This window comes from Scyliorhinus torazame, chromosome 13 (assembly GCF_047496885.1).
Source record: "Scyliorhinus torazame isolate Kashiwa2021f chromosome 13, sScyTor2.1, whole genome shotgun sequence".
Taxonomy (NCBI): domain Eukaryota; kingdom Metazoa; phylum Chordata; class Chondrichthyes; order Carcharhiniformes; family Scyliorhinidae; genus Scyliorhinus; species Scyliorhinus torazame.
Genome location: NC_092719.1, coordinates 110846792 through 110870757, shown reverse-complemented (window position 1 = coordinate 110870757; position 23966 = coordinate 110846792). Strand labels below are relative to the sequence as shown.

General features: G+C 51.1%; 1 protein-coding gene across 8 annotated transcripts in view; it reads right to left on the bottom strand.

Moving 5' to 3' along the window:
• The window catches only part of dock3 (dedicator of cytokinesis 3), a 1587592-nt gene that overhangs the window by 703171 nt on the left and 860455 nt on the right, over positions 1–23966 (bottom strand). For all 8 annotated transcript variants that reach the window (XM_072472048.1, XM_072472049.1, XM_072472047.1 and 5 more), the window contains one exon: positions 1027–1151. In XM_072472048.1, the coding sequence (XP_072328149.1) occupies positions 1027–1151 (125 nt within the window). The remainder of the gene's footprint in view (positions 1–1026; positions 1152–23966) is intronic.

Sequence of the window (23966 nt, the reverse complement as noted above, 5' to 3'; positions counted from 1 at the left end):
TTGCCTGAACAGTCCTCAGATCCTTTGTAAACTTCTGCTCGTCTATCCTTGATTCTTCAACGTCTCAAATTTAAATAAAAAGAACAAAAGAAAGTCTGGGTGGTGTGACAGGTGGACAGGCCGAGTGGTCGGGTTGACCCCCCACGGGACTGGGACGGTGTCCAGTCACGGACCGCCATTGCCACGGCCTGCAAGGCAGCCATCTTTGCTGTGCACCCCATTGACCATCCACCTTAGCCCCTGGTTCTGCAGAGTGACACCGACCATATGGGTGCCCCCACCCCTGCACCCTCCGCTATAGTCCCCCCCCAACCCGGCCGCCACCCGCCGGCAGCCCACCCAGGGCAACGCCCACTGTAGCCCACTACGGGGATGCCGGGTGGGGCCGCAGAGTGTACCGCTAGCAACGGGACAGGCGCCAGGGCCAGAGGCCCCCATGGTGCCCGGCAACGACGGGGCCAGGGGTGTGGATTTGGGGGTGCATGAAGAGGCAGAGCCCACAGTGCCAACCATGTAGCCGTTGGACCTGGTTGGACACAGGGGTCTGCACCATGCTAACATGTTGGCTTTTCACACTCTGCAGCCAATGGGTCTTGGAATTCAACCAACAATTGTGGCCTTACCTGCTAGTTGCCACAGCCCTGGGGGATGCCCTGCAGCTGTACGAGCTGGAGCTGCTCGAGGAGAAGGAAGCTGCATCAGCAGAGAGTGCAGCAGCGGAGCGTGCCACAGAGGAACAGGAGGCAGCCCCCAGGATGGAGAACCGGTCTGCCCAACCAGTCCTGTTTTCACCTGATATCCACACAATAAATGTTTCACCAAGGACCAATGACAGTGGCTTGCAGTTGGAATCTTGGGCAGTGTTCTCTCCTAGCTCAGAGGTGCAGAAGCTGATGTGAGCATCTTTCCACACTGCTACCCTGGCTGAGTCTATCTAACTCAGTACAGATTGAGGATCTTTTGGTGTCTGCTTTTTCTAACTTAGCAATGTAGAGAATTTCTCATCAACTTTAACAAATCTCTTACCTTCAGTGTCTCTCCATCTGCATAAAGGACGTAAACTGTTATTTCAATATTCTTCTGTACACTCTTTCCACCTCTCTCAAAATCCCCTCGTTCCAATGTCAGATACAAGTCGTTCCTGATATCACCTGCAGGACATTTACATAACATGTCCAAACATGTCAATTTAATAAAATTTAACAGGAACAATGTCAGGATGAAGTAGTTACTCAGCAATATCGATGGGTGAATATACAGATAGTGTACAGGCAAACCACAGCAGTGAGATTAATTCAAATAAATTGCCGTGCAGTGTCGGTGTCTGACTGAACTCAAGCACAGTGAGACGTGTCATTCCAGGTCTGCAACAAATGTTTTCTGATAAAGGATTCCAATGAATGACCCCACCTCAAATTTTTTCAGATACTAACTGTACTATTTTGCGTCTCCAGCACTTTGTTTTTCATTTTAGATTTCCAGCAACTGCATTTTTCTTTTAGACTATTAGTTTATTTCAGTTACATCACCACAGCAAAGTGTCTTACAAGTTTCTCTGCCAGCAGTGTACAAAGGAGAGCATCAAATGATTATTGTTGGTGATCCACCAATGCAATATTACATTGCTGACTCTTTTTTTCCAACATTTTTCATTACACGTTTGATTAAAATTGAGACAAGGTTGCTGAAATTTCATTTGCTAAAGTGCCAAGTTCATCTTGTGTAACACATATGGTGTGTGAAATTATTGGGGTGGTTGACAGTCACAAAGTTTAGAAAAGACTGTTCTGAAAACTGAGACCGTCTCAAAACTCCCAAGTACAGCAAAGCTGCTCCATTTCAGTATTTTAAAAAATTTGTATTATAACTCTTCCACTGTAATATAAGTAAGATGGTGAGCCAGTGTCCCCGGGAACATGGAGACCCATGTTAAGATATAATTTCTCCATGAAGAGACAGGTGTTAGCAGTTCTTGAATATTGTCCAGAACTTTTTTTGTGTTTTTGCATTTCTGGTCTGCGCAGCAGGGAAGTCTTACTCTAAAGTTCTGATTGTGACTTCTGAATTACTGTAGCTGCAACTCTTTCAGTTACTGCCCAAACTGCACTGCCACATTTCTCCACTGGAAGCAGACCTTTCATAAATACAAACCAGCAGTGCACAACATTTCAAAATCCCAAATAATTTCCTCGAGTCTTGTTAGGTAGTCAGTCACTGTATATATACTCTAAAGTCAACAATTTAGACGACTGGCAGTTTGCCTGCCTATACAAATGATTTATCAAAAGTTAATAAGCTAGCTTGTTGGCCGCATGTCATTTTGGCACTGGCTAATGATCTGCAGGTAGTTAAACAAATTACATTGAATATGCAGCACAAAAACGGGACTTTAACCCAATTAGTCTGTGTTGGTGTTTACTGTCCACACAGGTTTACGTGGAGAAATATCATTGGGTTCTTGATAGTTTTTGATTCTTTGGAACCTACAATTATTTCTACTCCATTTATAATAATAACCCAAATGAACAAAAGCATCTTCTGTTAACAGTCATATCATGTTTAAAGTTCAGCTACTTCTTATCTGAGGTACTTTGATGACGCCAGGCATGTAGTTTTCCCATCATCTGCAGTTCTCTCTGATATGGAGTTGGGAACCCCTGAATACACAAGGAAATGGTGATGCACATTTTTTTGGTCCTCTGAGCTGGCTTGGTCTCTGGTATCATATATCACTGGTAAGTTTTTTTGTTGAGTGGTGGAACCAATGGACACGATCTCTGAGTTGAGCCTTGAAACCACACACCCAAGAGAAAGTTGGCTCCATTGCAATTTAAGTCTGGCAAATCAAGGCCAGAAACAGCCCGGATGGAGAGGTTACATGATGGAAGGTCTGAATCTCAATTCTTGGCAATAAATGGGTACAAAATTTGAGAGGTGGTGAGATGGAGGAAATATCTGAATGATGTTTAAACTGTGTGAACATCAGGATGAAAGGAACACAGAATCAGGAGCTTGCAGTAACTATAATTAATACCCCTGTAGATGTCACAATTGAAGCCAATTTCCTTCCTGTAAAATTTTCCCCATTAACACTGGTAGAAGTTTTGAATGTAACTTTGCTAATCTAGCCTGTGTCTTTCCCTTATCTTACAGGTGAACTGACCAGGTGAAGGATGTGAGGTCAATCTGCCCATATTGAAAATTAAGATAATGATCTCAGTGAAAGTGGTTAGAGGTGCCCAAGTGCCCTTCTGGTTCTGGTGCCTCCGTACTCTGGGATCACTTTGTTTATTTCACAGAGGTATCCCAATGTATGACATTCCAAGACAGTGACTAGGATACAAAATTACATCTGCATTAGAGCAAAGGGAGGCAGCAATTTAATATCAGCCAGGTGGAATGAGATGATTTTGTTCCCTGCCTCCAGTATCTGATTTTGTTTATATAGGCTAACAATGTGTACACCATGCTCATTAAAAAGCATAGAGAGTTAACCGGTTTGGCAGCAGAATGCAGAGGATAATGGTGGATGGGTAAGAGTCTATGGGGGGGGGACACTGACCTGTAGATTTCGACCAGCCTCTGCTCCGGGTCCACTACTTGGATTGGAAATAATGTGGAGGAGGATACCTCTAGTAATATGGTTAAAATCAAACACACACATTTCCATGCCTCACTGCATTCTCTTTTACAACTCCAAAACCAGGTCAGTGTTTGCTGTGCAACTGTAACATAAACAATCCACTAAATTGATAAATGTACACTTTCAATGGGAGACACCGTGTGACGGTGAAGGAACCTTGGACAATTTTTTCCACGCAAGCCTGGAGGATGTTACAGTCAAGTGTCGCAACCAGGGTGAGGTAAGCTAACTCAGAGCAGACTGCAGATTGAAGCTGGGAGCCTTGTAGTCTGAAACTCACTGAAACATCAGGAAAGCCTCAACAGTGCACAGTTACAGAACCCAGGCTGTGGAGATGTTATTCACCCAAAGTAGATGGCAGCAAGGTGCGACAATTACACTGCTTAGCAGTAGAATATACTGTAAAAGAACTCGTCCACAATAGAATACTGTTCAACAAACATGGCATGCATGGTCATCCTAATCTCCCCACTCATCCACCTGTCTTAAGAAAATTTATATGTGCTGATTTAAAATGCAAATGATGCTGCTGTAGATAAAGTTAATTGACATGAATTGCTTGGTAACCTTTCTACATCTATTTAGATGTCAGAGAGAATTTTGCTAATGTGTGTTCAAATTGACGTGCAGCATAGTTTTGTGCAATGAAGCAAGGGAAATATCTTTAAATTCAGCAGCACACTATGTTTTGTCATTTCAATGAGCATCCAATGTACTTTTGGCTTCATATGCTAGAAACAAAATGAACTCACAGGGACAGTAAAATGAGCAATGACATTTACTCTTCATGTATGAGGCAAGGAGAAATCTGAACATTAGTACCTAGCATAAAATATCTCAAATTCTTCATGATGCCCAATCCACTCATATACCTTTCCTAATTGCTGCAGTGAACAGTGCAGGAAATGAGACAGTGCTGACAAATTAAAAATGAAATAATTATGGTGATGCTTGAAGGATGCTATAATTTTATAATACTACAAAGTACAATGCTTGCAGCAAGTGCTGGCAGCATTTGAGCTGTCAATTATTTACTTATTTTCTTTTGAGGTAAAATAGAAGTGAGAATTACATCTGAACATATCAAACCATTCATTCAAAATAGTCACAGAAAAATTGGTATTCCTTTGGCTGTTCTGAGAATTATTTTGTAGGGTTTTATTAAAATATGTCACAACTTGTTTTGTTCTATGTAAGCTAAAGCTCTAGTTGTACAGATTTAATCGGTAACATTATGAAAGGCATTTGTTCTAGAATTAATAATACAATAATGTGTGTGGGATCACTATTATACAACAAAGAGCTTATGGTGTGAAGTACTCTTCGCAACAAAGAATAGCCCAATAATACTGAATGGACTCTTTTTCTTGGGTAATGAGTAGCACAATGGCAGTATGTGGGGCTAATCTTAATCTTTAGGGGTAAACCAATAATGTAATATGGTCACTGTTCCAGGGTGTGAAAATGTTTTGTTTGCAGTGAGAAATAACAAAGTAAGTGTGAGTCACTGCTGTTTGCAGAGAGGAATAACAGTAACAGTGTGAGTCACTGGGCAGTGAGGAATAACATAGTAACAGTGTGGGTCACTACTGCTGCACTGAGGAATAACACAGTAACAGTGTGAGTCACTGGTGTTTACAGTGAGGAACAACACTTAACATTGCGTGAGATCTCTGTTCAGCAATGAAGATGAGAGAACAATTTGCATTTAGAAATCACATTTAAAGTATCAAAATGTCCATTGTCTGAGAACATTGTTCTGCAATGAAGTATTGGTCAGGTTGGGACTATTGTTCTAGGGCGATGGAAGACACAAAACACTGAGGGGCATTGATCTTTATAGAATAGCACAGAAATATTGATTGGGAGCAATTGTCAGCAATGAAGGGCCAATCATTGTAACCTTATTAGATTTGGTTATTTTCTCTACATGGTAACAGATGCAATTTTTCTTGTCTTTACCTTACAACGCTCGTATAATTGCAACCTTAATCTTTAATAGCATTACTTGTAACTGAAGTTACTGTTGCCTTCATACATGGCAGTATCTTGTGGTTTTACAGTGCAGCTGCCTTGCGCTGTACAAACTGCCCCACCATTGGATGTGATGTGGCTTGTCATGATATGCAGACATGCAGAAAATGATCTGCAGACAGGCATAGACAGGCAGCTAATGAACACAGAGAACAGGACATGACCAATGAGCAGGCAGGACACTCAGGGGTGGTATCTCACTATAAAAGGCACGACGAGGCACTCACACTCCGCCTCTTTCCACTGATGAAAATCTGAAGAGTGAGTCAGGGTGTATGTACAGTATCACAGCTCCAGCACATGGCTAAGAGCTAGTCTGGTTCAGTCAGACAGAGTAACCACACTTAGGTTAGCAGAGAGGCGAACTCATAGAGATCTGTGCTACTGGTTCAATAAATCAGATTGAACTAACTTCAAGGTCTGGAGTATCTTTTGGTTAAAGCTGCATCCAGTTGCAGCCTGTGTTATCCCAGAGTACATAACACATCATGCTACCAGGAGACTGCTTAATCTAGGTGCGTTACCTCAGTCCGTTCCGTGACGACCAGCGAATGTGTCCCGGCACCATGGAGAAGATTCAGGCTCCTCACCAGCTCAGGACCTCCGGCAATCTCAGTGCCAACTGCCGGACATTCAAGCAAAAGTTTTTGCTGTACATCGAAGCTTCAGACCTCGTGGGTGCATCTGATGCAAGGAAGATTGCGCTTCTCCTGTCAACAGCGGGTGATCAAGCCATCGAACTCCTCAACTCTTTTCACTTCACCGAAGGCCAGGACAAGACAAAGTTTCAGACCATCCAGGACAGGTTTGACAGTCACTGTGATGTGGACACCAATGAAATCTTCGAGCACTACATATTCATACAGCGTCTACAAGGTAAAGATGAATCTTTCAACTCCTTCTTAACTAACCTCCACCTGCTAGCGCTGTCCTGCAACTTTGGTGATATTGCTGACTTCATGGTCAGAGACCAAATCGTTTTTGGAGTTCACTCGGATCCTCAGAGAGCAGCTACTGAAAATCAAGCATAAGACCCTGCCAGTCGCGATTGAAACATGCCTAGTGCATGGGCACGCCAAAAACCGCTATGCCCAGTACAAATCGGCTGAAAATGAGAAACTTGCCTCCCACGAGGCAGAGAGTGAGCAGGCCATCTCCCGGATGCAGCGCCTCAGCATTGATGAAAGCAGCCATTTCACGCGCTTTCCCCGGGGCCCCACGCATGCGTGATGCAACGGGATAACGAAGCACCCACACTGCGCATGTGCGACGACTTGCGGAGCATCATGACGCCAACGTCATGACGTGCTCGAACTGCGGCAATGCCCACTTAAAGAAACACTACCCTGCAAGAGGCAGGCGATGTTTGAACTGCAGGAAGCCTGGACACTATGCAGCCTTGTGCAGGTCTGCGACACCAGTCAGGGGCCAGCGCTTCCAATTCCGACGACGGCGCGTTCAGAGTGTGCAACAACGATTACAGGATTCTGATCCTGGCAGCACAATGGATCCAGAGGAAGAATGCCTGAAGTCCGCTTACTGTGTGGGCATCATTACCAAATGTGAATATGCCACATCCAACTCATCACAAATTCAATCCATCCTCTCTGGGATTCTGCGGACGAATGGCGTGCGGTGATGCAGGTCAACCACTGCTCCATCCAGTTTAAGCTGGACACAGGATCTTCTGCCAACCTCCTCTCACAGGCAGATTTCAAACACAACAAGAATCCCCCCCAAGGTCCTTCCAGCAACCCGCACGCTTCTGGACTACAATGGAAATGCCATCACAGCACTGGGATCCTGCCATCTACTCATCTCCAAACGGAGCACCCATGCATGGTTATGTTTTGAAATTGTCAAGCCAGACAGGGCATCCCTACTTGGCGCGCATGCCTGCAAGCAGTTGAACCTCGTGCAGCGGGTTTACACAACGACATCCTCCAATGTGGATCTTCAGGCCGGCATTGACGACATCCTCGCTCAGTATCCGGATGTGTTCGACGGGATGGGCACGCTGCCATATCGATACAAGATTCTGCTACGACCTGATGCCAAGCCAGTGGTCCACGCACCATGCCGGATCCCGACTCCGCTGAGAGAGTGCCTGAAGGCATAGGGCATCATTTCCAAGGCAACCGAACCGACTGACTGGGTCAGCTCGATGGAATGTGTCAGAAAGCCTTCGGGAGACCTGCGCATCTGCATTGATCCCAAGGATCTCAATAAGAATATAATGCGTGAACACTACCCCATCCCGAAGCGGGAGGAACTCACCAGTGAGATGGCACACGCACGTTTTTTCACCAAGTTAGATCCGTCACATGGAGTTTGGCAAATCCAGCTGGATGAGTCCAGCAGAAGGCTCTGCACCTTCAACTGTTTGGCAGATACTGCTGTAATCGCATGCCGTTTGACATTGTCTCGGCATCGGAGATCTTCCATCGCATCATGGAGCAGATGATGGAGGGCATTGAAGGGGTTGGTGTGTACGTGGACAACATCATCATATGGTCCACGACCCCTGAAGAGCATGTTTCCCGTCACCAGCAGGTATTCCGCCGTGTCCATGCCAATGGTCTGAAGCTGAACAGGTCCAAATGTTGCTTTGGCATGTCGACACTCAAGTTCCTAGGTGACCACAGATCTCTCAGCAGGGCGTGCCCCTGGACACAGACAAGGTCAAGGCCATCAAAGCCATGAAGGTCCCTGAAGACAAGAAGGCAGTGTTGCGCTTCCTGGCCATGGTCAATTTTCTGGGCAAGTTCATCCCAAATCACACACCACAGCCCTATGAAACCTGGTGAAAAAGTCCACTGCCTCTGAGCGGAAGGCAGCACATCAGGCAGAGTGGTTGGAACTGAAAGCCAAGCTCACCACTGCACCCGTCTTGGCATTTTTCGACCCAGACAGGGAGATGAGGATCTCGACAGATGCGAGCCAGGATGGCATCAGTGCGGTGCTGCTTCAACGCGATGACACTTCATCCTGGGCACCGGTAGCCTACGCATCGAGGGCCATGACGCCCACCGAAACAAGGTATGCGCAAATAGAGAAGGAATGCCTGGGTCTTCTCATTGGCATTCTCAAGTTTCACGACTATGTCTATGGCCTGCCGACATTCGCTATCGAGACAGATCATAGGCCTCTGGTCCACATTATCCACAAGGGTCTGAACGACATGACGCTTCGGTTGCAGCGCATCCTCCTCAAACTCAGAAGGTATGACTTTGACTTAGTGTACACGCCTGGCAAAGAGCTCATCATCGCTGATGCATTGTCCCGCTCCATCACATTGCCTAGTGAACCGCTGGAAATCATCCGGCAGATTGAATCACAGGTGCAGCTGTGTGCTCGCTCTTCTCCCGGCGTCTGATGAGAAGGTGGTTCGTATCCGTGAGGAGACAGCCAAAGACCCCCTCTTGCAGCGTGTCATGCACCACCTCGCTAATGGCTGCAGAAAGGGCAGTGCCCTCAATTTTACAATGTAAAGGACGACCTAAGGGTGATTGATGGTATCCTCCTCAAGCTGTACCGATTGTCATTCCACTCAGTCTCCAGAGCTTGGTGCTCCGCCAAATCCATGAGGGGCACCTGGGCGTCGAGAAGTGCAGACGCTGAGCCAGGCAGGCTGTCTACTGGCCCGGTATTAGCCAGGACATCTCGAACATTGTCCTCAACTGTGCGACCTGTCAACGCTTCCAGCCAGCGCAGAGCAAGGTGACGCTCCAGCAGCATGAAATCGAGACCTCCCCGTGGTCCAAGGTTGGCATCGACCTCTTTCGTGCGAATGGTCGTGACTACATGTTGATCATTGACTACTTCTCCAATTATCCTGAAGTTGTGAAGCTCTCAGACCTCACATCTCGGACTGTCATCAAGGCCTGTAAGAAGACGTTCTCCAGGCATGGTATCCCACTCACTGTCATGAGTGACAATGGCCCGTGCTTCAACAGCCACGCGTGGTCTATGTTTGCCAAGTCATACCATTTCAAACATGTCACTTCCAGCCCACACTATCCGCAGTCCAATGGAAAGGTTGAAAAAGGGGTGCACATTGTGAAACAGCTCATCTGCAAGGCCGCGGATTCTGCTTCTGACATCTACCTCGCGCTGCCTGCGTACAGGGCATCCCCACTGTCCACTGGAATGTTGCCGGCTCAACTCCTGATGAACAGGGACTGCGGACGACACTTTCAGCCATACACTTGCCCAACCTGGATCACCTCCCGGTGCTGCAGAAGGTGCAGCAGCTTCAAAACCAGCAAAAGCAGGGCTATGATGCTCATGCCACCGATTTGCCCGTGTTATCCCCGGCAGACACTGTCAGGATCAAGATACCGGATGGTGGCTGGTCTGCTCCAGCTGTCGTTGTTCGGCAGGCTACGCCCCGCTCGTATGTTGTACATACGGCTGATGGTTCTGTTGTGCGACAAAACAGACGGGCACTGCACAAAGTTGCCTGCCCACAACCGCTTTCTTCTCCGTTTCCGTCCGTTGTTTTGCCACCTCCTGATACCTCGAACTACGAGGCCACCAGTCAGGCTTCCATCTCGCCTGTCAAGGCGCAGTCGTCCCCACCACCACCTCTCTGGCGGTCGACAAGGATCAAACGCAAGCCCCAGTGACTGGACTTATGAATATTTGTTTTGTTTGCTATGTTGTTTTCTCACATTAGACGGCTGTCTTCTCAAGTAAATACGTTCACATATGCCACCGCTTGTAAATATGTTAATATATGCCACCACATGTAAGTACGTTCCCATGTGCCAACAAAACATTAAAAAAAGGAGATGTCATGATATGTAGACATGCAGATAATGATATACAGACAGACAGCTAATGAACACTGAGAACAGGACATAACCAATGAGCAGACAGGACACTCAGAGGTGGTATCTCACTATGAAAGACACGAGGCACTCACACTCCGCCTCTTTCCACTGATGAACATCTACAGAGTGAGTCAGGGTGTCAGTATCACACTTCCAGCATGTGGCTAAGAGCTAGTCTGGTTCAGTCAGACAGAGTAACCACACTTAGGTTAGCAGAGAGTCAAACTCATAGAGAACTGTGCTAACTTTGCTACTGGTTCAATAAATCAGATTGAACTAACTTCAAGGTCTGGAGTATCTTTTGGTAAATGCTGCATCCAGTTGCAGCCTGTATTATCCCAGAGTACATAACACATCATGGCTGTTAGAGGTTTAACTCCTAGGTCATGAGTTGCAAATAATTGGGCCTGTGAAATTAACGCACACGACAAACAGGGTAGGTTCCACATACCGGTAGCCAAAGGCTACATTGTGGGGATTTTGGAAGCAACTGTATATTGAAATGTGGCACTCAATGCTTTTGCAGCAATGGTAATGACTTTTGAAGGTGGATGCCTGTCCAAGTTCCTGAATTGAGTGCATCCCTCCTGCAGCACTGACTTTTGCGATGCATGGTCTAAGTCAATGGCTTCTGAGAACTGGAAAATTCTACAGCTATCCTTCAATATTAAATCAACAGTTCGGTTCATCCCATATAAAGGATAGCATCTTCTTAAGCATGAAGTGAATTCACGATGGTGCAAGGCAGCTGTGGTTTCAGAGCATGTAAGGTGATACTCATTTTTGAAATACAAATAATGCAGCCAATGTAGTCCAGCCTTAGGGTAGTAAGATGGTTTACCAAGTAGCTTTGATATGAGCATTACTGCGTGCAAATGCCCCTGAAGCACCATGTATTTTTATGAAGAAAGCAAGCAGCAAACACTGCAAATAAACAGGCATTGGGGACTTACACCCTACTATCTTCATCTCTGCAGCAGAGAGAAAGAAGGAAGGGAGGGGGTAACACAGAGGGATCGGGATATTAGTCAACAGAACAGTACTCACAGCTGAACACTGAGGCACACATTTTAGCAAATAAGAACTGTATGAAAGTTCAAACATTGTTGCACTAAAAAGACAAGACAAATTGTTTGGTACTGAGACAAAATTAAAAATGGAATCATATCAAATACTGCAATGATTGGAAAATGTTCAATGTTCCAACTTCATTGTCCTGTTGTTAGCTATCAAAGTCCACATGGCCTTTCCTAATCTACATCATTAAGCATTTTGAATCTAGCAATCACATTGGTTAGTTTCTTTCTCAAAGCTTCCATTCTCTAATCAGCAAGCCTCACAACTGACTACTGAATTCCCCAAATGCTTTTCATTTGCCGTTTGTCTTCATTTGAGAGCTAAAACCAACAATTATTACATGAAGAAATCAAAGAATATATAATTCAGAAACAAATCATAAAATTTATCCATATAGTAAGTTATTTGGTGGAAATAGCTACAAGATCTTCCCACAAATAAGTCTACCTCAGCCTAAGAATGGAGTCAGAATTCATCTGAACCTGGGCACTGATTGAGCGAAATGCTCCACCCCGTAACATCGCAAACGTGAACTATGATCGGGTGGAGAATTGGACGTCCAACCAAAATCTAGGTCCACGCCCACGCTGATTCAGGAGCCATGCTCCGTCCCTCACTGGTGACGGTAACGAGGTTAGCACATGTAAAACCGGCATTTGCATTCATTTTGTTTTTAAAATATTTTTATTAAGGCATTTTGTATATACATTGAACACAGCCAAAACCAGAAAGAGATCAAACAGGAAAACTCCTAACAAAAAAAAAACACCCCACCCTCCCTGTTGTTCCCTTCCGCCCATCCTTCCTCCCCCATTTTAACCCCTTTATCCCCCCCCCTCCCGCCTTTGCTGACAACTTAAACTGTCCTTGAAGAAGTCGATAAACGGTTTCCACCTTCGGGCAAACCCATCCACTGATCCTCTTGAGGCAAACGGAACATTTTTCCAGCCAAAGGAACTTCGTCAGGTCGCTCACACACACACACACACACACACCTGGCTTTGAGAGCCGCAAGTCCCTCCGTCTCTGGGCTATCAGGGAGACAAAGGCTAAGACGTCAGCCTTTCTCGCCCCCTGGACTCCCTGGTCTTCAGAAACTCCGAATATCACCACTTCTGAGCTTGGGACCACCTTCACCTTTAGCACTTCGGACATTACATCCGTGAACCCCTGCCAGAACCCCCTCAAACTTTGGGCATGCCCAAAACATGTGGACATGGCTCGCGGGCCTCCCTGCGCACCATCCACACCTATCCTCCACCCCTTCAAAAAACCTACTCATCCTGGCTATCGTCATATGCGCCTATGCACTACCTTGAATTGAATAAGGCTAAGCCGAGCACACGAGGAAGATGCATTCACCCTTCTCAAAGCCTCCTCCCACAGTCCAGCCTCCATTGCGACCCCCCACCCCCCACTCCTCCTCCCACTTCCGTTTAACTTCTCCTATCGGGGCTCCCTCCCAGTCCATTAACTCAAGTGTATATCTCGGATACCTTACCCTCACCCACTCCTGCTTTCGATACCACCTTGTCCTGCAGCCTTGGGGGCGGCAGTTTGGGAAAGGACGACACTTGCTTCCTCACATAATCCCGTACCTGTAAGTACCGTAACTGGGCAGCTCATACACCTCCTCCAATTCCTCTAAACTCGAAAAGCTGCACCCCACAAAAAGGTCCCCAAACCGCTCGATCCTCACTGGCCGCCATCCTGGAAAACCCGCGTCTAAGTATGTCCTGTGAGCTCCTGAATTGGGTTGTTTGAACTTTGCAAACTGTTGTTCCTGGAAAATGGACAAAAGGAGAGATTTTCTGCTGCCTGTTTTATCTGAAGCTGAGTAGCTGTTACAGGGAGCTGTAAGAGGGGGAAAGAAATCTCTACAGGTAAAGGTTTGGCCTGGATAGAGATCCAAGGGAAAGAAATCTCTACAGGTGAAGGTATGGCCTGGCCTGGATAGAGCTCCAGCCTGATACTGGATTTCCACACTGCCTGCCTGACTCCCTGCATTTCCACAGCCTGCAGCAGAAGGAGGGGAGGAGGGGTCGGAACTGTTTGCTGCTTGCTTGATCTCCAGGGCCCTTGGGCTGGGACTGTTTGCTTCATTGCAGGGCCCTAGGGCCTGAGGCCTCCCAACAAACAGGAGGTTGTTCCAACACTTGGAAGGGGACTAAGAGGAGAGGAAGGGTTGTCTCCTGGGCGACAGGAGTTATCCACTGTGCTCATGGCTGATGACGCCTATCCAGAGGCCACAAACTGATGCAGAGACTCGCTACAATCACGCCCATGCCGCAAACAGGGAGTTTGATCGAGCGATGCTTCGTCCTCCTGAAGATGTGGTTCAGGTACCTAAACCGCTCTGGAAGGGCACTCCAGTAAGACGCTGAGAGGGTCACCCGTAACGTAGCGTCCTGCTGCATCCTCCACACAACGCACGGCAGATGGGCGACGTGCTAGAGGAGGAGGATGAACGGCAGGCCCCAGGCCTTGGACATGCTGATCAATAGCTGCAAACCTCGTCCCCAATGCCTCCATCACGGATGCCACCCCTGTGATGTTGGCCTGGGTGGCAACATGGTTGGCACCACCTCCTTCTCCTGCATGCAGCTGGACTTCTCCACTGACGGTGCTGGATGCTCGCTGGCAATCCCTCATGTAGTCCCTGGCTCTGCGACTGGATCTCCACAATCGATGGGACTGTCCATTCCAGAAGCCCGAAACCCATCTCTACAGCAGCTACTTCCTTGGGTCGGCCCATCCTCTGACCATCCGCCCTCTCTGGAGTTCCTACCTCCACCTGGTGTGCTGGATCAGTGGTCTGGTGCGCACCAGATAGTGTCCCAGGAGCCTCTTCACTAAAGTGCCCAACTGAGGTGGGTGTCTCTGGGATAGTGGAGGATGTTGGAGACAGCTATGACGGGAAACCCATGTCATTCTCGGACTCAAGCTCTGGTGTGTCTTGGGCCCAAGGTCCATGGCTTGCGTCTGTGCTGTTCTCCTCATCATTGCTGGCAATCTGGGCTCCGTCTGTGGCACTGGCTGGGGCACCAGGTGGATCCGTCCCATCACCAGCAGGTCCTGCAAGACACAAGACAAGATGCATGATTAGACTGCGGGATAGGGGGCCAGTGGGGGTGTTGGGGATGAGGGTGGAAGTGAGGGTGGGGATGAGCATGTGGGTGGTGTGGTGGTGAGGGCGGTGTGGGAGTTTGTGTTGAGGGGGGGGTGGGCGTTGACATGGGGATCCGCAGCTCAGTGATGGTCTCACTTCCTCGCCTGTGGCCGAACACCTCCCCGGCGACCTCCCTTTCTTCTGGGCCTCCGACCACGTCCAGGGCCCTCTGCTCAACCCTGGTGAGGGGCCGCAGGTCCGGCGGTCCCCCTCCAGTTTTCTCCCGCTCCCGGCGGTTATGCGCGGTCTTCTCCTGTGGAGGAGGGGTGGCTGGTATCAGAAAACGACAGCATTAGACATCTGACATAATATATGCAAGCTTTCCTTTTTTGGTAGGTACTATTCTGGGCCATGGTTCAAGCTATAAAGCATTCTCCCAAAATAGGACTCTGTCCCCACGCCGGCGTGAAAACACTGGAATTTTACTCTGGAGATTCCTGCAAAAAAGATCAGCCAATTCAATGCCCTGCAGGGGGATAGCAGGGACCCAGAGCAATTCACGCAGTTTAGCTGTGGATAGGGGCCCCCACACTCCAGCGGCCGTGCTGAGCGCCATGGAGTACTCATACCGCGGAGGCAGACTGAAAACCTAGATCCCCCGATCGCCAGTGTGCCTGAGGATCTGACTGCATGGATATTAACCCGCCACCTATAAGGCCCATCCCGGTGTCCGATCCCCCTGCCCCCCCACCAGGGGGCCACGGACTGAGTCCGCAGTCGCCACGGCAGCATCCCGACCATGTTAGTTCCACGCCATCGGAAACTCAGCTAGTCGGGAGCGGAGGATTGCTGGGCTGGCCTCTGTCAATGGGCCCCCAGCTGCGTGGCGTACTCTGCGATCACGCCGATTCTCGAGTCCCGGAGAATCGCCACACCGGAGCCGGGCACGAATCCGGAGTAAAATTGGATTCTCCGGCCCCGTGCCGAACGCGATTTCGGCACGGGGCTGTGGAAAATCCAGCCCCAGATGAGTGAACTTAACATTAAACAGATAAATGAGCAATGTTCATTCCAAACAGTACATTTACAACAAATACATATGGTGGAATTCTCCGTGTTAGAAACTAAGGGCCAAATTGTCCGATTCTGAGGCTAAGTGCCAGGTGCGTGGTCGCGCATGCGCACGGCGACGATCTGCAGCAGTTGTGCCGTAGAACATGGTGCCAGCCTTGCACGGACCCGACCTGCCAGGTAGTGCCCCCCTGGACAACCCCCCCCCAAGCCAACAAGATGGCAGCAAGAGTGGCACCACAGTTCCAGATGCAGAACTATTCAACACAGTGGAGGAGAGACGGGCCACCCTGTAGACCGGGGTGGGGAGGAGGTTGCCATCCGCCACTGTGCACCGGGCCTGGTCGCAGGTGGGAGAGGTCATGAGCACTGTGGGCAACACAGATAGTACAGGCCAACAATGTTGTAAAAAACTGCACAACCTCCTCAGGGCAGCCAAGGTGAGTAGGCAGAACTCTGCCCCCAGCACTAAACCCTGACCTACACACCCGTAATCCTACCCCTTCCACCCCTCACCCCCCACCCCCACAACCCGGGGGGACTGAACCCCAACCTGCCAGCACCCATGCCAGCCGCCATGGCTGGGTGCCCTGGCCATTAAGGCCACCAGCTACCCACACCCTGTGTTACATGCATTCCACTGTCTAATGTTGCACATTTTCCGTCTCTGCCAACCCCCCCACCCCCGGAGAAATCGGCCCAAAACCGGCTTGAGGGTATGAAAACTAGGGGGGGTGGGGGTACTGCCAGACCTGCAGCACATCACCACAGCTGAGCAGTGGGCACTGGACCAGATTGGTGGGCCAGGGGAGTGGGTGGTCATCGAGGCAGAGGTTGGCATCGGGCGAGCAAGTGAGATCACACTGAATTGCGGTTCCTCATGGCACGTGTGTCTCCCACAACCACCCCTCCCGCCACCCCCCACCACTGCCTCCTCCATCACCACCACCCTCACACTGTCCCCTCCACCGCCCTCCGGCCCCCTCCACACTTCCCCCTGCCCCATGACCATTCCAACCCGCGGATCCAATCATGCATCTTGTCTTGTGTCTTGCAGGATCACTTGCCAATGAGGCGGTTACTTCTGGTGTCCTCTGCCCCTGACCCCAACCACAACCCCAGGAGAAGGGCAGCAAGGAGCGGGAGGAGGAAACGGAGACCAACGGGAGCCCTCGACCCACAGCCCGAGTAACCCCGGAGCAGGGACGACACTGATTTTCTGTCACAACTGTCTCCACCATCGCAGAAACACTCACCTTGGATGGGCACCTTACTGAAGAGGCTCCTGGAGCACTATCTGGTGCACACCACACAAGTGTCACAGTACAGCAGGTGGAGGTAGGAACCCCCGAGGGGGTGGACGTCGGAGGGCAGTCCGATCCCAGGGGCTAGCTGCAGTGCCAACAGCGGCTTCTGGAAAGGGCGATCTCATCGATAGTAGAGGTGCAGTCGCAGAGCCAGGGACTGCATGAGGGGGTGTTGGCAACAATCCAGAGGCTGCAGGTGCAGTTGGAGGTGTCGAACCGCCCGAGGAGCAGGAGGTGTTGCTGAACATGTGTCACCCAGGCCAACACCACGTGTGTGGTGTCCTTGGTGGAAGCCTTCGGGGCGAAGGTTTTGGCCATGGGTCAGGATGGCCAAGGCCTGGGGCACGAGTGCGGCCGCTGGACAAGGCCCAGCACAGGTCAGCCCTATCACAAGCAACCATGTACCAGGACCATCTGGACATTGTAGCGGCGCTCCAGAGCGTTGCCCAGTCACAGCGGGTCACGGCGGAGGATGTCAGCGACATTGCCTGGGCGCTGGCCGACGTGGCACAGACCCAGCAGTAGGTGGCGCAGTCACTGGCTGATGTGACACAGACCCAGAAGATGGTGGCACAGTCGCAGCATAATGTGGCACAATCCACCCCTATGATACATGGCAGCAAGCATCAAGACCCTAGTTGGGGTGGCCGTGGGCTTCAAGAACTGGGAGCAGCAGGTGGGGGAAAGCCTCAGGGGATAGCTCCACTTACACCCCGTCCCATGGAGTATCCCGGGGGCCATTGGGCACCCCGAGGGAAGAGGAGGTGATGGGGCCCGTGCTGGTGACTCCAGCATGGGAGGTGCCAGAACGGCACAGGTCTCGACTCACCCCCCCCACCCCCAATCCCCCTCCTGTCGCAAACCCCCCACCCCCACCCCTCCTGTCGCATCTGGTGGGCAGAGCGGGCCGCAGGGGGCGGAGGGTGGGATGGGCCCAGGGACCCCAGTTCAACCAGCGCTCACTGCTACGGTGTCCCATTCCATCTCTCTCCCCCCCCACTACCGTCCCCACCTCCGCCACCACAAGGATTCGAGGGGAATTGTATTGGAATGGCCAGCTTGCATGCAAGGATCACCCAGGTGGATGGTGGAAAGTGCTACTGTGGGCAGGAGTCAGATGTTGTCAAACAATGCGGAACACCAGAGCTCATCCTAGAATGGGTCGTCATCATCCTCCATCCTGTGGACCAGACCCGCTTTATTGCCAACCCAGGGCCCTGGGCCCCATGTCCTGCCCAGCTTTGCCCGCTCCCGCATCCTCCTCATGGAACTAGGACTAGCATTCATCCCCCTCCTCCAGCATGTCGCCCTTTGCTGCGCAATGTTGTGGAATGCGCAGCAGGCCACCACGATGTAGGAGATCCTCATAGCGCTACACAGGAGGGCCCTCCAGAGTGGTCCAGGCTCCTGAACCACATCTTCAGGATGCTGAAGCATTGCTCGATCATGTCCCTGATCGCTGCTTGGGCGTCGTTGTAGCAGGTCTCCACATCGGTCTGTGACCTCCGGATGGGCGTCGTCAGCCACGGCCACAGTGGATAACCCGTCTCCCAGGAGCCAACCCCTCAGCCATGGGTGCGCCTTGAAGTGGTCAGGAACTGTCGAGTGTGCCAGGATGAAGGCTTCCTGCGTACTGCCCAAATATCGGGCGCAGATGTGCACAATGTGCATCTTATGGTCACACACCAGCTGCACGTTCATCGAGTGGAACCCCTTTCAGTTTGTGAAGACCAGCCTGTCATGGATTGGTGCTCGTAGGGCGACATGCATCCTGTTGATCACCCCCTTGACCTGGGGTATCTCGGCGATGATGATGAACTCTACTTCTCAGACATCGTGGTTGGCTCAGTCCACATTGAATTTGATGTATCGTGGCGACCGGGCATATAGGGCCTCCATGAAGGCGCAGATGCACCTGTGCACCAAGGTCTGTAAGATTCCGGGCATGTACCCACGAGGCTCCTGGAAGGACCCTGTGGCGTAAAGGTTCAGGGCGACCGTCACCTTGGAGGCCCGGCAAGTCCTCGAAAGACAGGCGCTGCCAGTACACACAAGTTCTCATACAGCGCATCCTTTACACCTCCTCTTCCTCGGTCTGTACCTCATCCTCACCGTTCCTCCTGATCCTCTGGGACAAGCTCTGCCGCTGCAGGATCCCCCTCAAGCAACTCCAGCTCATACAGCCTCAGTGTATCCCCCAGGGCTGCAGCAACTAGGATAAAGGCCACCATTCCTGGTTGAATTCCAAAGTCCATTGCCTGCAGGGGGTGAAATTCAGACATGTTAGCATGGTGCATACCCCCGTGTACAACCAGATCCACCGGGCTACATGGTGGCCACGGGTCCGCACTGCAGCCTCTGTCCTCGCATTTCCCCTCCCAATCCTCCCCCATCCCCACACCCGGCCATGCCTCCTGGCACCCTACCCATCACACCCCAGACCCTGTTGGTGCCCTGCACCATGGAGGCCTGTGGTCCTGACGCCCATCAGTGCTGCCAGGGATATTATTGGCTGGCGCTGTCCATGCCAGCAGTAGGTGCCTTGGCCCCCGTCCGGCGCCCTCCTGGAGGGACTACTGCGGCTGCTGCACCGCCGGCGGGTGGTGGCAGGTTGGTGTGGGGGGTGTTGATGGGGTGGGGGCTGGTGTGCGAGGGGTGGTGGGGTGGGGTGCCCATACAGCCGGTGGCACATTGCACAACCAGGGGCCATGGTGGGCAGTCAGTGCAGGTTGCGCAGCAAAATGGCGGTCTGTGCCTGGACGACCCAGTCCCATGAGAGGTCACCTAGACTCCTTGGCCCATTTCTGTTTACCCCCCACCCCAAATGTCACCTCCCGGTGGAGGTGGGACATTGAGGAGGACCCGGAGAATACCGGATCAGGCCCACGACTGATATGCAAACGGCGTTGACTGTACGTGTAGAATAGAATGCATTGGCACCGCTGTCGAGGCACTGGAGCATGGCTTTCTGGCATGATCCCGCGCTCGCCACAATTTTGGCGTCACAACTGATTGTCCACCCAATCACGTTTCGCGATTCTGGCGATGGAGAATCCCGCCCATAGTTTATTATTCTTTAAAAAATGTAAAAACAGCAATTATTATTATTCATTCCTGAGATGCAAGTGTTGCTGGCAAGGCTAGCATTTTGTTGCCCATCCCTAAATGCTCTTGAGCAGATGGTAGTGAGCTGACTCCTTGAACCTTTGCAGTCCATGTGATGTAGGTGTACCCACAGTGCTGTTACGAACAGTCTTCCAGGTTTTTGACCTGGCAACAGTGAAGGATGGCAATACAGTTCCAAGTCAGATTGTACCACTTGGAGCTGAACCTGCAGGTGTTCCAATGCATCTGCTGCCCTTGTCCATCTAGGTGGTAGAGGTTGTGGGTTTGGAAGGTGTTGTTAAAGGAGCCTTGACAAGTTGCTGCAGCACATTTTGGACACAGCTGTTATTCCGAGCCTATGGTGGAGGAAGTGAATGTTTGGGTGTCAATCAAGCGGACTGTATTGTTCCTGATGGTGTTGAGTTTCCTGAGTGTTCTTGGGGCTACACTCAAGACAGGTGGAGACTATTCCAACACACTCCTGATATGTGCTTTGCAGTTAGTGGAAACCACAAATCCCCAACCTCCCCCGAACTAACACCCAACCGCACCCTGCCTTCCTAATTTTACCCACTTCACCTCCACCCCCCTAGCCCCCCACCCTCCTCAAATTCGCCCCCTCCCTGCTGACCCCTCAATCCACCTTGAAGAAATCCAAGAACGGGTTCCACCTCCAGGCAAACCCCTCCTCCGACCACCACAATGCGAACATGACCTTCTCCAAATGCAGGAATTCTGCCAGGTCACTCACCCATTCCCCACCTTCGGCAGCTCCGAATCCTGCCAACACAACAAAATCCGTCTCCGGGCTAACAGGCAGAGAAGGGCCAATACATCGGCCTCTCTCCCCACTTGGACTCTTGGATCTTCTGACACACTGAATATCACCACCTCCGGACTCGGATTCACTCCCACACCCTGCCAGAACCCCCTCAGCTTTGGACACGTCCAAAACATGTGGACGTGATTCGCAGGCACCCCTGCATACACCTATTCTCCACCCCTGCAAAGAACCGGTCCATCCTTGCAACTGTCATGCGGCCCCAATGCATCACCTTAAACTGGATGAGGCTTAACCTCGCACACAACCAGGACGCATTAACCCTCTGCAACGCCTCTATCCCATGTCCCAGCCCGCACCCCCCCTTCCAAATTCTCCTCCCATTTGCGCTTAATCTCCTCCACTGGGGTGCCTTCCCCTCTCCATCAATTCCCTCCAGACATCCGATACCCTCCGCTCCCCTTATCACCCTCCGACAACTTTTCCTGCAACACCGGAGGTGGCATCCCCGGGAAGGACGGCACCTTTCCCCTCACGAAATCCCTCACCTGCAGTTACCTAAATCCATTCCCCTTGGGCAACTTATATATTTCTTCCAACTCCTCCAGACCTGCAAACTTGCCCCTATGAACAAGTTCCTAAAGTACTCTGATCTCCACCTGCTGCCACCATTGGAAACTCACATCAAGCCCTTCCGGCACAAACCTATGGTTGCCACATATCAGTGCCGGCAACGACATGCCCTCCAACCCAAAATGCTGACTTCACTGGCTCCACACCCACAATGCCGAAATCACCACTGGACTCAAGAGTACCTGACCGGTGAGAACAGAAGGAGCATCAACAACAGTGCCCTCAAACTCGACCCTGTACACGATGCCTCCTCCTCCAAACGCCCCCACATCGATCCCTCCTCTACCGCCCATTGCAATGTTCGCCGCCCAATAATAATTAATTAAATTCGGCAACTGCAGCCCCCCCACTTTGCCCACTCTCCAGGAACACCTCCCTCGCCCATCTTCCCCGCCCACACAAAGCCCCAAATTATCCTGTTCATCTTCCTGAAAAATGACTTGGGAACATGTGGTAAACCACTGTGTTCTGATACGAGAGGTTGTACGGTAGAACCTGCACTACAGGTTCACCTGTGGCCCCTGCATGCTAGCTCCGCCCAGGAGGCGGGTATAAATATGCGTGGCCTCCAGCTCGCAGCCATTTCACCAGCTGCTGTGGGAGGCCACACATCTGATACTAATAAAGCCTCAGTTTGGATTCAACTTCGTCTCCTGTCAAATTGATCGTGCCTCAATATATTAGTATCAGATTCAGAAGATGGACCTCTGTATTAAACCAGATCCCCTACAGCTGGATCCACACTCAAGCGACGCCAGAAAGGACTTCCAGCACTGGCTAGCTTGTTTTGAAGCGTATATCAATGCGGCGCCGAACCCTGTTCCAGAGGCTCAGAAGATCGGGATATTGTATTCCAGACTCAGCTCCAAAGTCTTCCCGCTGATCCAGGGTGCGCCCAATTACGCTGATGCCATGACTCGACTCAAAGAAAATTATGAACAGAAGACGAACACGCTCTTCGCCAGGCATACGCTCGCAACTCGTACTCAACTACCTGGTGAGTCAATCGAGGACTTCTGGAGGGCCCTGATCCCACTAGTGCAGGACTGTGACTGCCAGGACGTTGCAGCTAAGGAGCACACAGATCTTCTTTTCCGGGGCGCTTTTGTGACTGGGATTGGGTCTGATATTATCAGGCAGCGGCTCCTAGAAGGGGCCACGCGCGACCTCGCAGAGACTAAAACACTAGCGCTCTCCATGACGGTCGCCCTGCGCAATGTCCAGTCCTACGCCCCCAACCGCGCGGCCCACTCCTCCTACGCTTCATGGGCCCCACAAGCAGCCGCCCCAGCGGGGCGCTACCCACCCAATACGCCTGCGCTACGCACCAGCCAGTGATCCCCGGGGGCCCCCGATGCTACTTTCGTGGCCAGCAAAAACACCCCCGCCAACGCTGCCCGGCCCGCGCTGCCCTTTGTAAGGCCTGTGGGAAGAAGGGCCACTTCGCTGCGGTGTGCCAGGCCCGCTTAGCGGCCGCGGTCACAGCCCCCCCGCCCCGTCACAGACAATGGGCGCCGCCATCCTCCTTGTCTCCCAGGCCATGTGCGACCAATGGGCGCCGTCATCTTCTCCTCCGCACAACACGTGCGTTTCATGGGCGCAGCCATCTTGCTCCACCCCCGCAACGTGCATTCCATGGGCGCCGCCATTTTGTAACCCCCAAGATCTCCGGGCGCCGCCATCTTGTCCACCCCGCAGCACATAGACACCAACGGCGTTCCAGGACCTCAACTCAACGGCCGCCTCACTACCCGACGATCAACCACGGCTCGCCTCCATGGCAATCGACCAGTCCCGACCACATAACCTGACCAACGCATCCACCAGCGTGAAAGTCAACGGCCATGTGTCCTCCTGCCTACTGGACTCCGGGAGCACCAAGAGCTTTGTACACCCAAATACAGTAAGTCGCTGCTCCCTTAAGGTACACCCGACCAATCAAAAAATCTCCCTGGCCTCCGGATCCCATCGTGTAGCGATCCGGGGATACTGCACGGTCACGCTCACAGTCCAAGGCGTAGAGTTCCACGGCTTTCGCCTCTACGTCCTCTCTAACCTCTGTGCTGCACTTATCCTCGGCCTGGACTTCCAGTGCAACCTCCAGAGCCTGACCCTTAAATTCGGCGGACCCTTACCACCCCTCACTGTGTGCGGCCTCGCGACCCTAAAGGTCGATCCTCCTTCCCTCTTTGCCAATCTAACTCCAGATTGCAAACCCGTCGCTACCAGGAGCAGACGGTACAGCACCCAGGATAAGGCCTTCATCAGGTCCGAGGTCCAGCGGTTGCTTCGGGAAGGCGTCATCGAGGCCAGCAAAAGCCCCTGGAGAGCTCAAGTGGTAGTGGTTAAATCTGAGGAGAAAAACCGAATG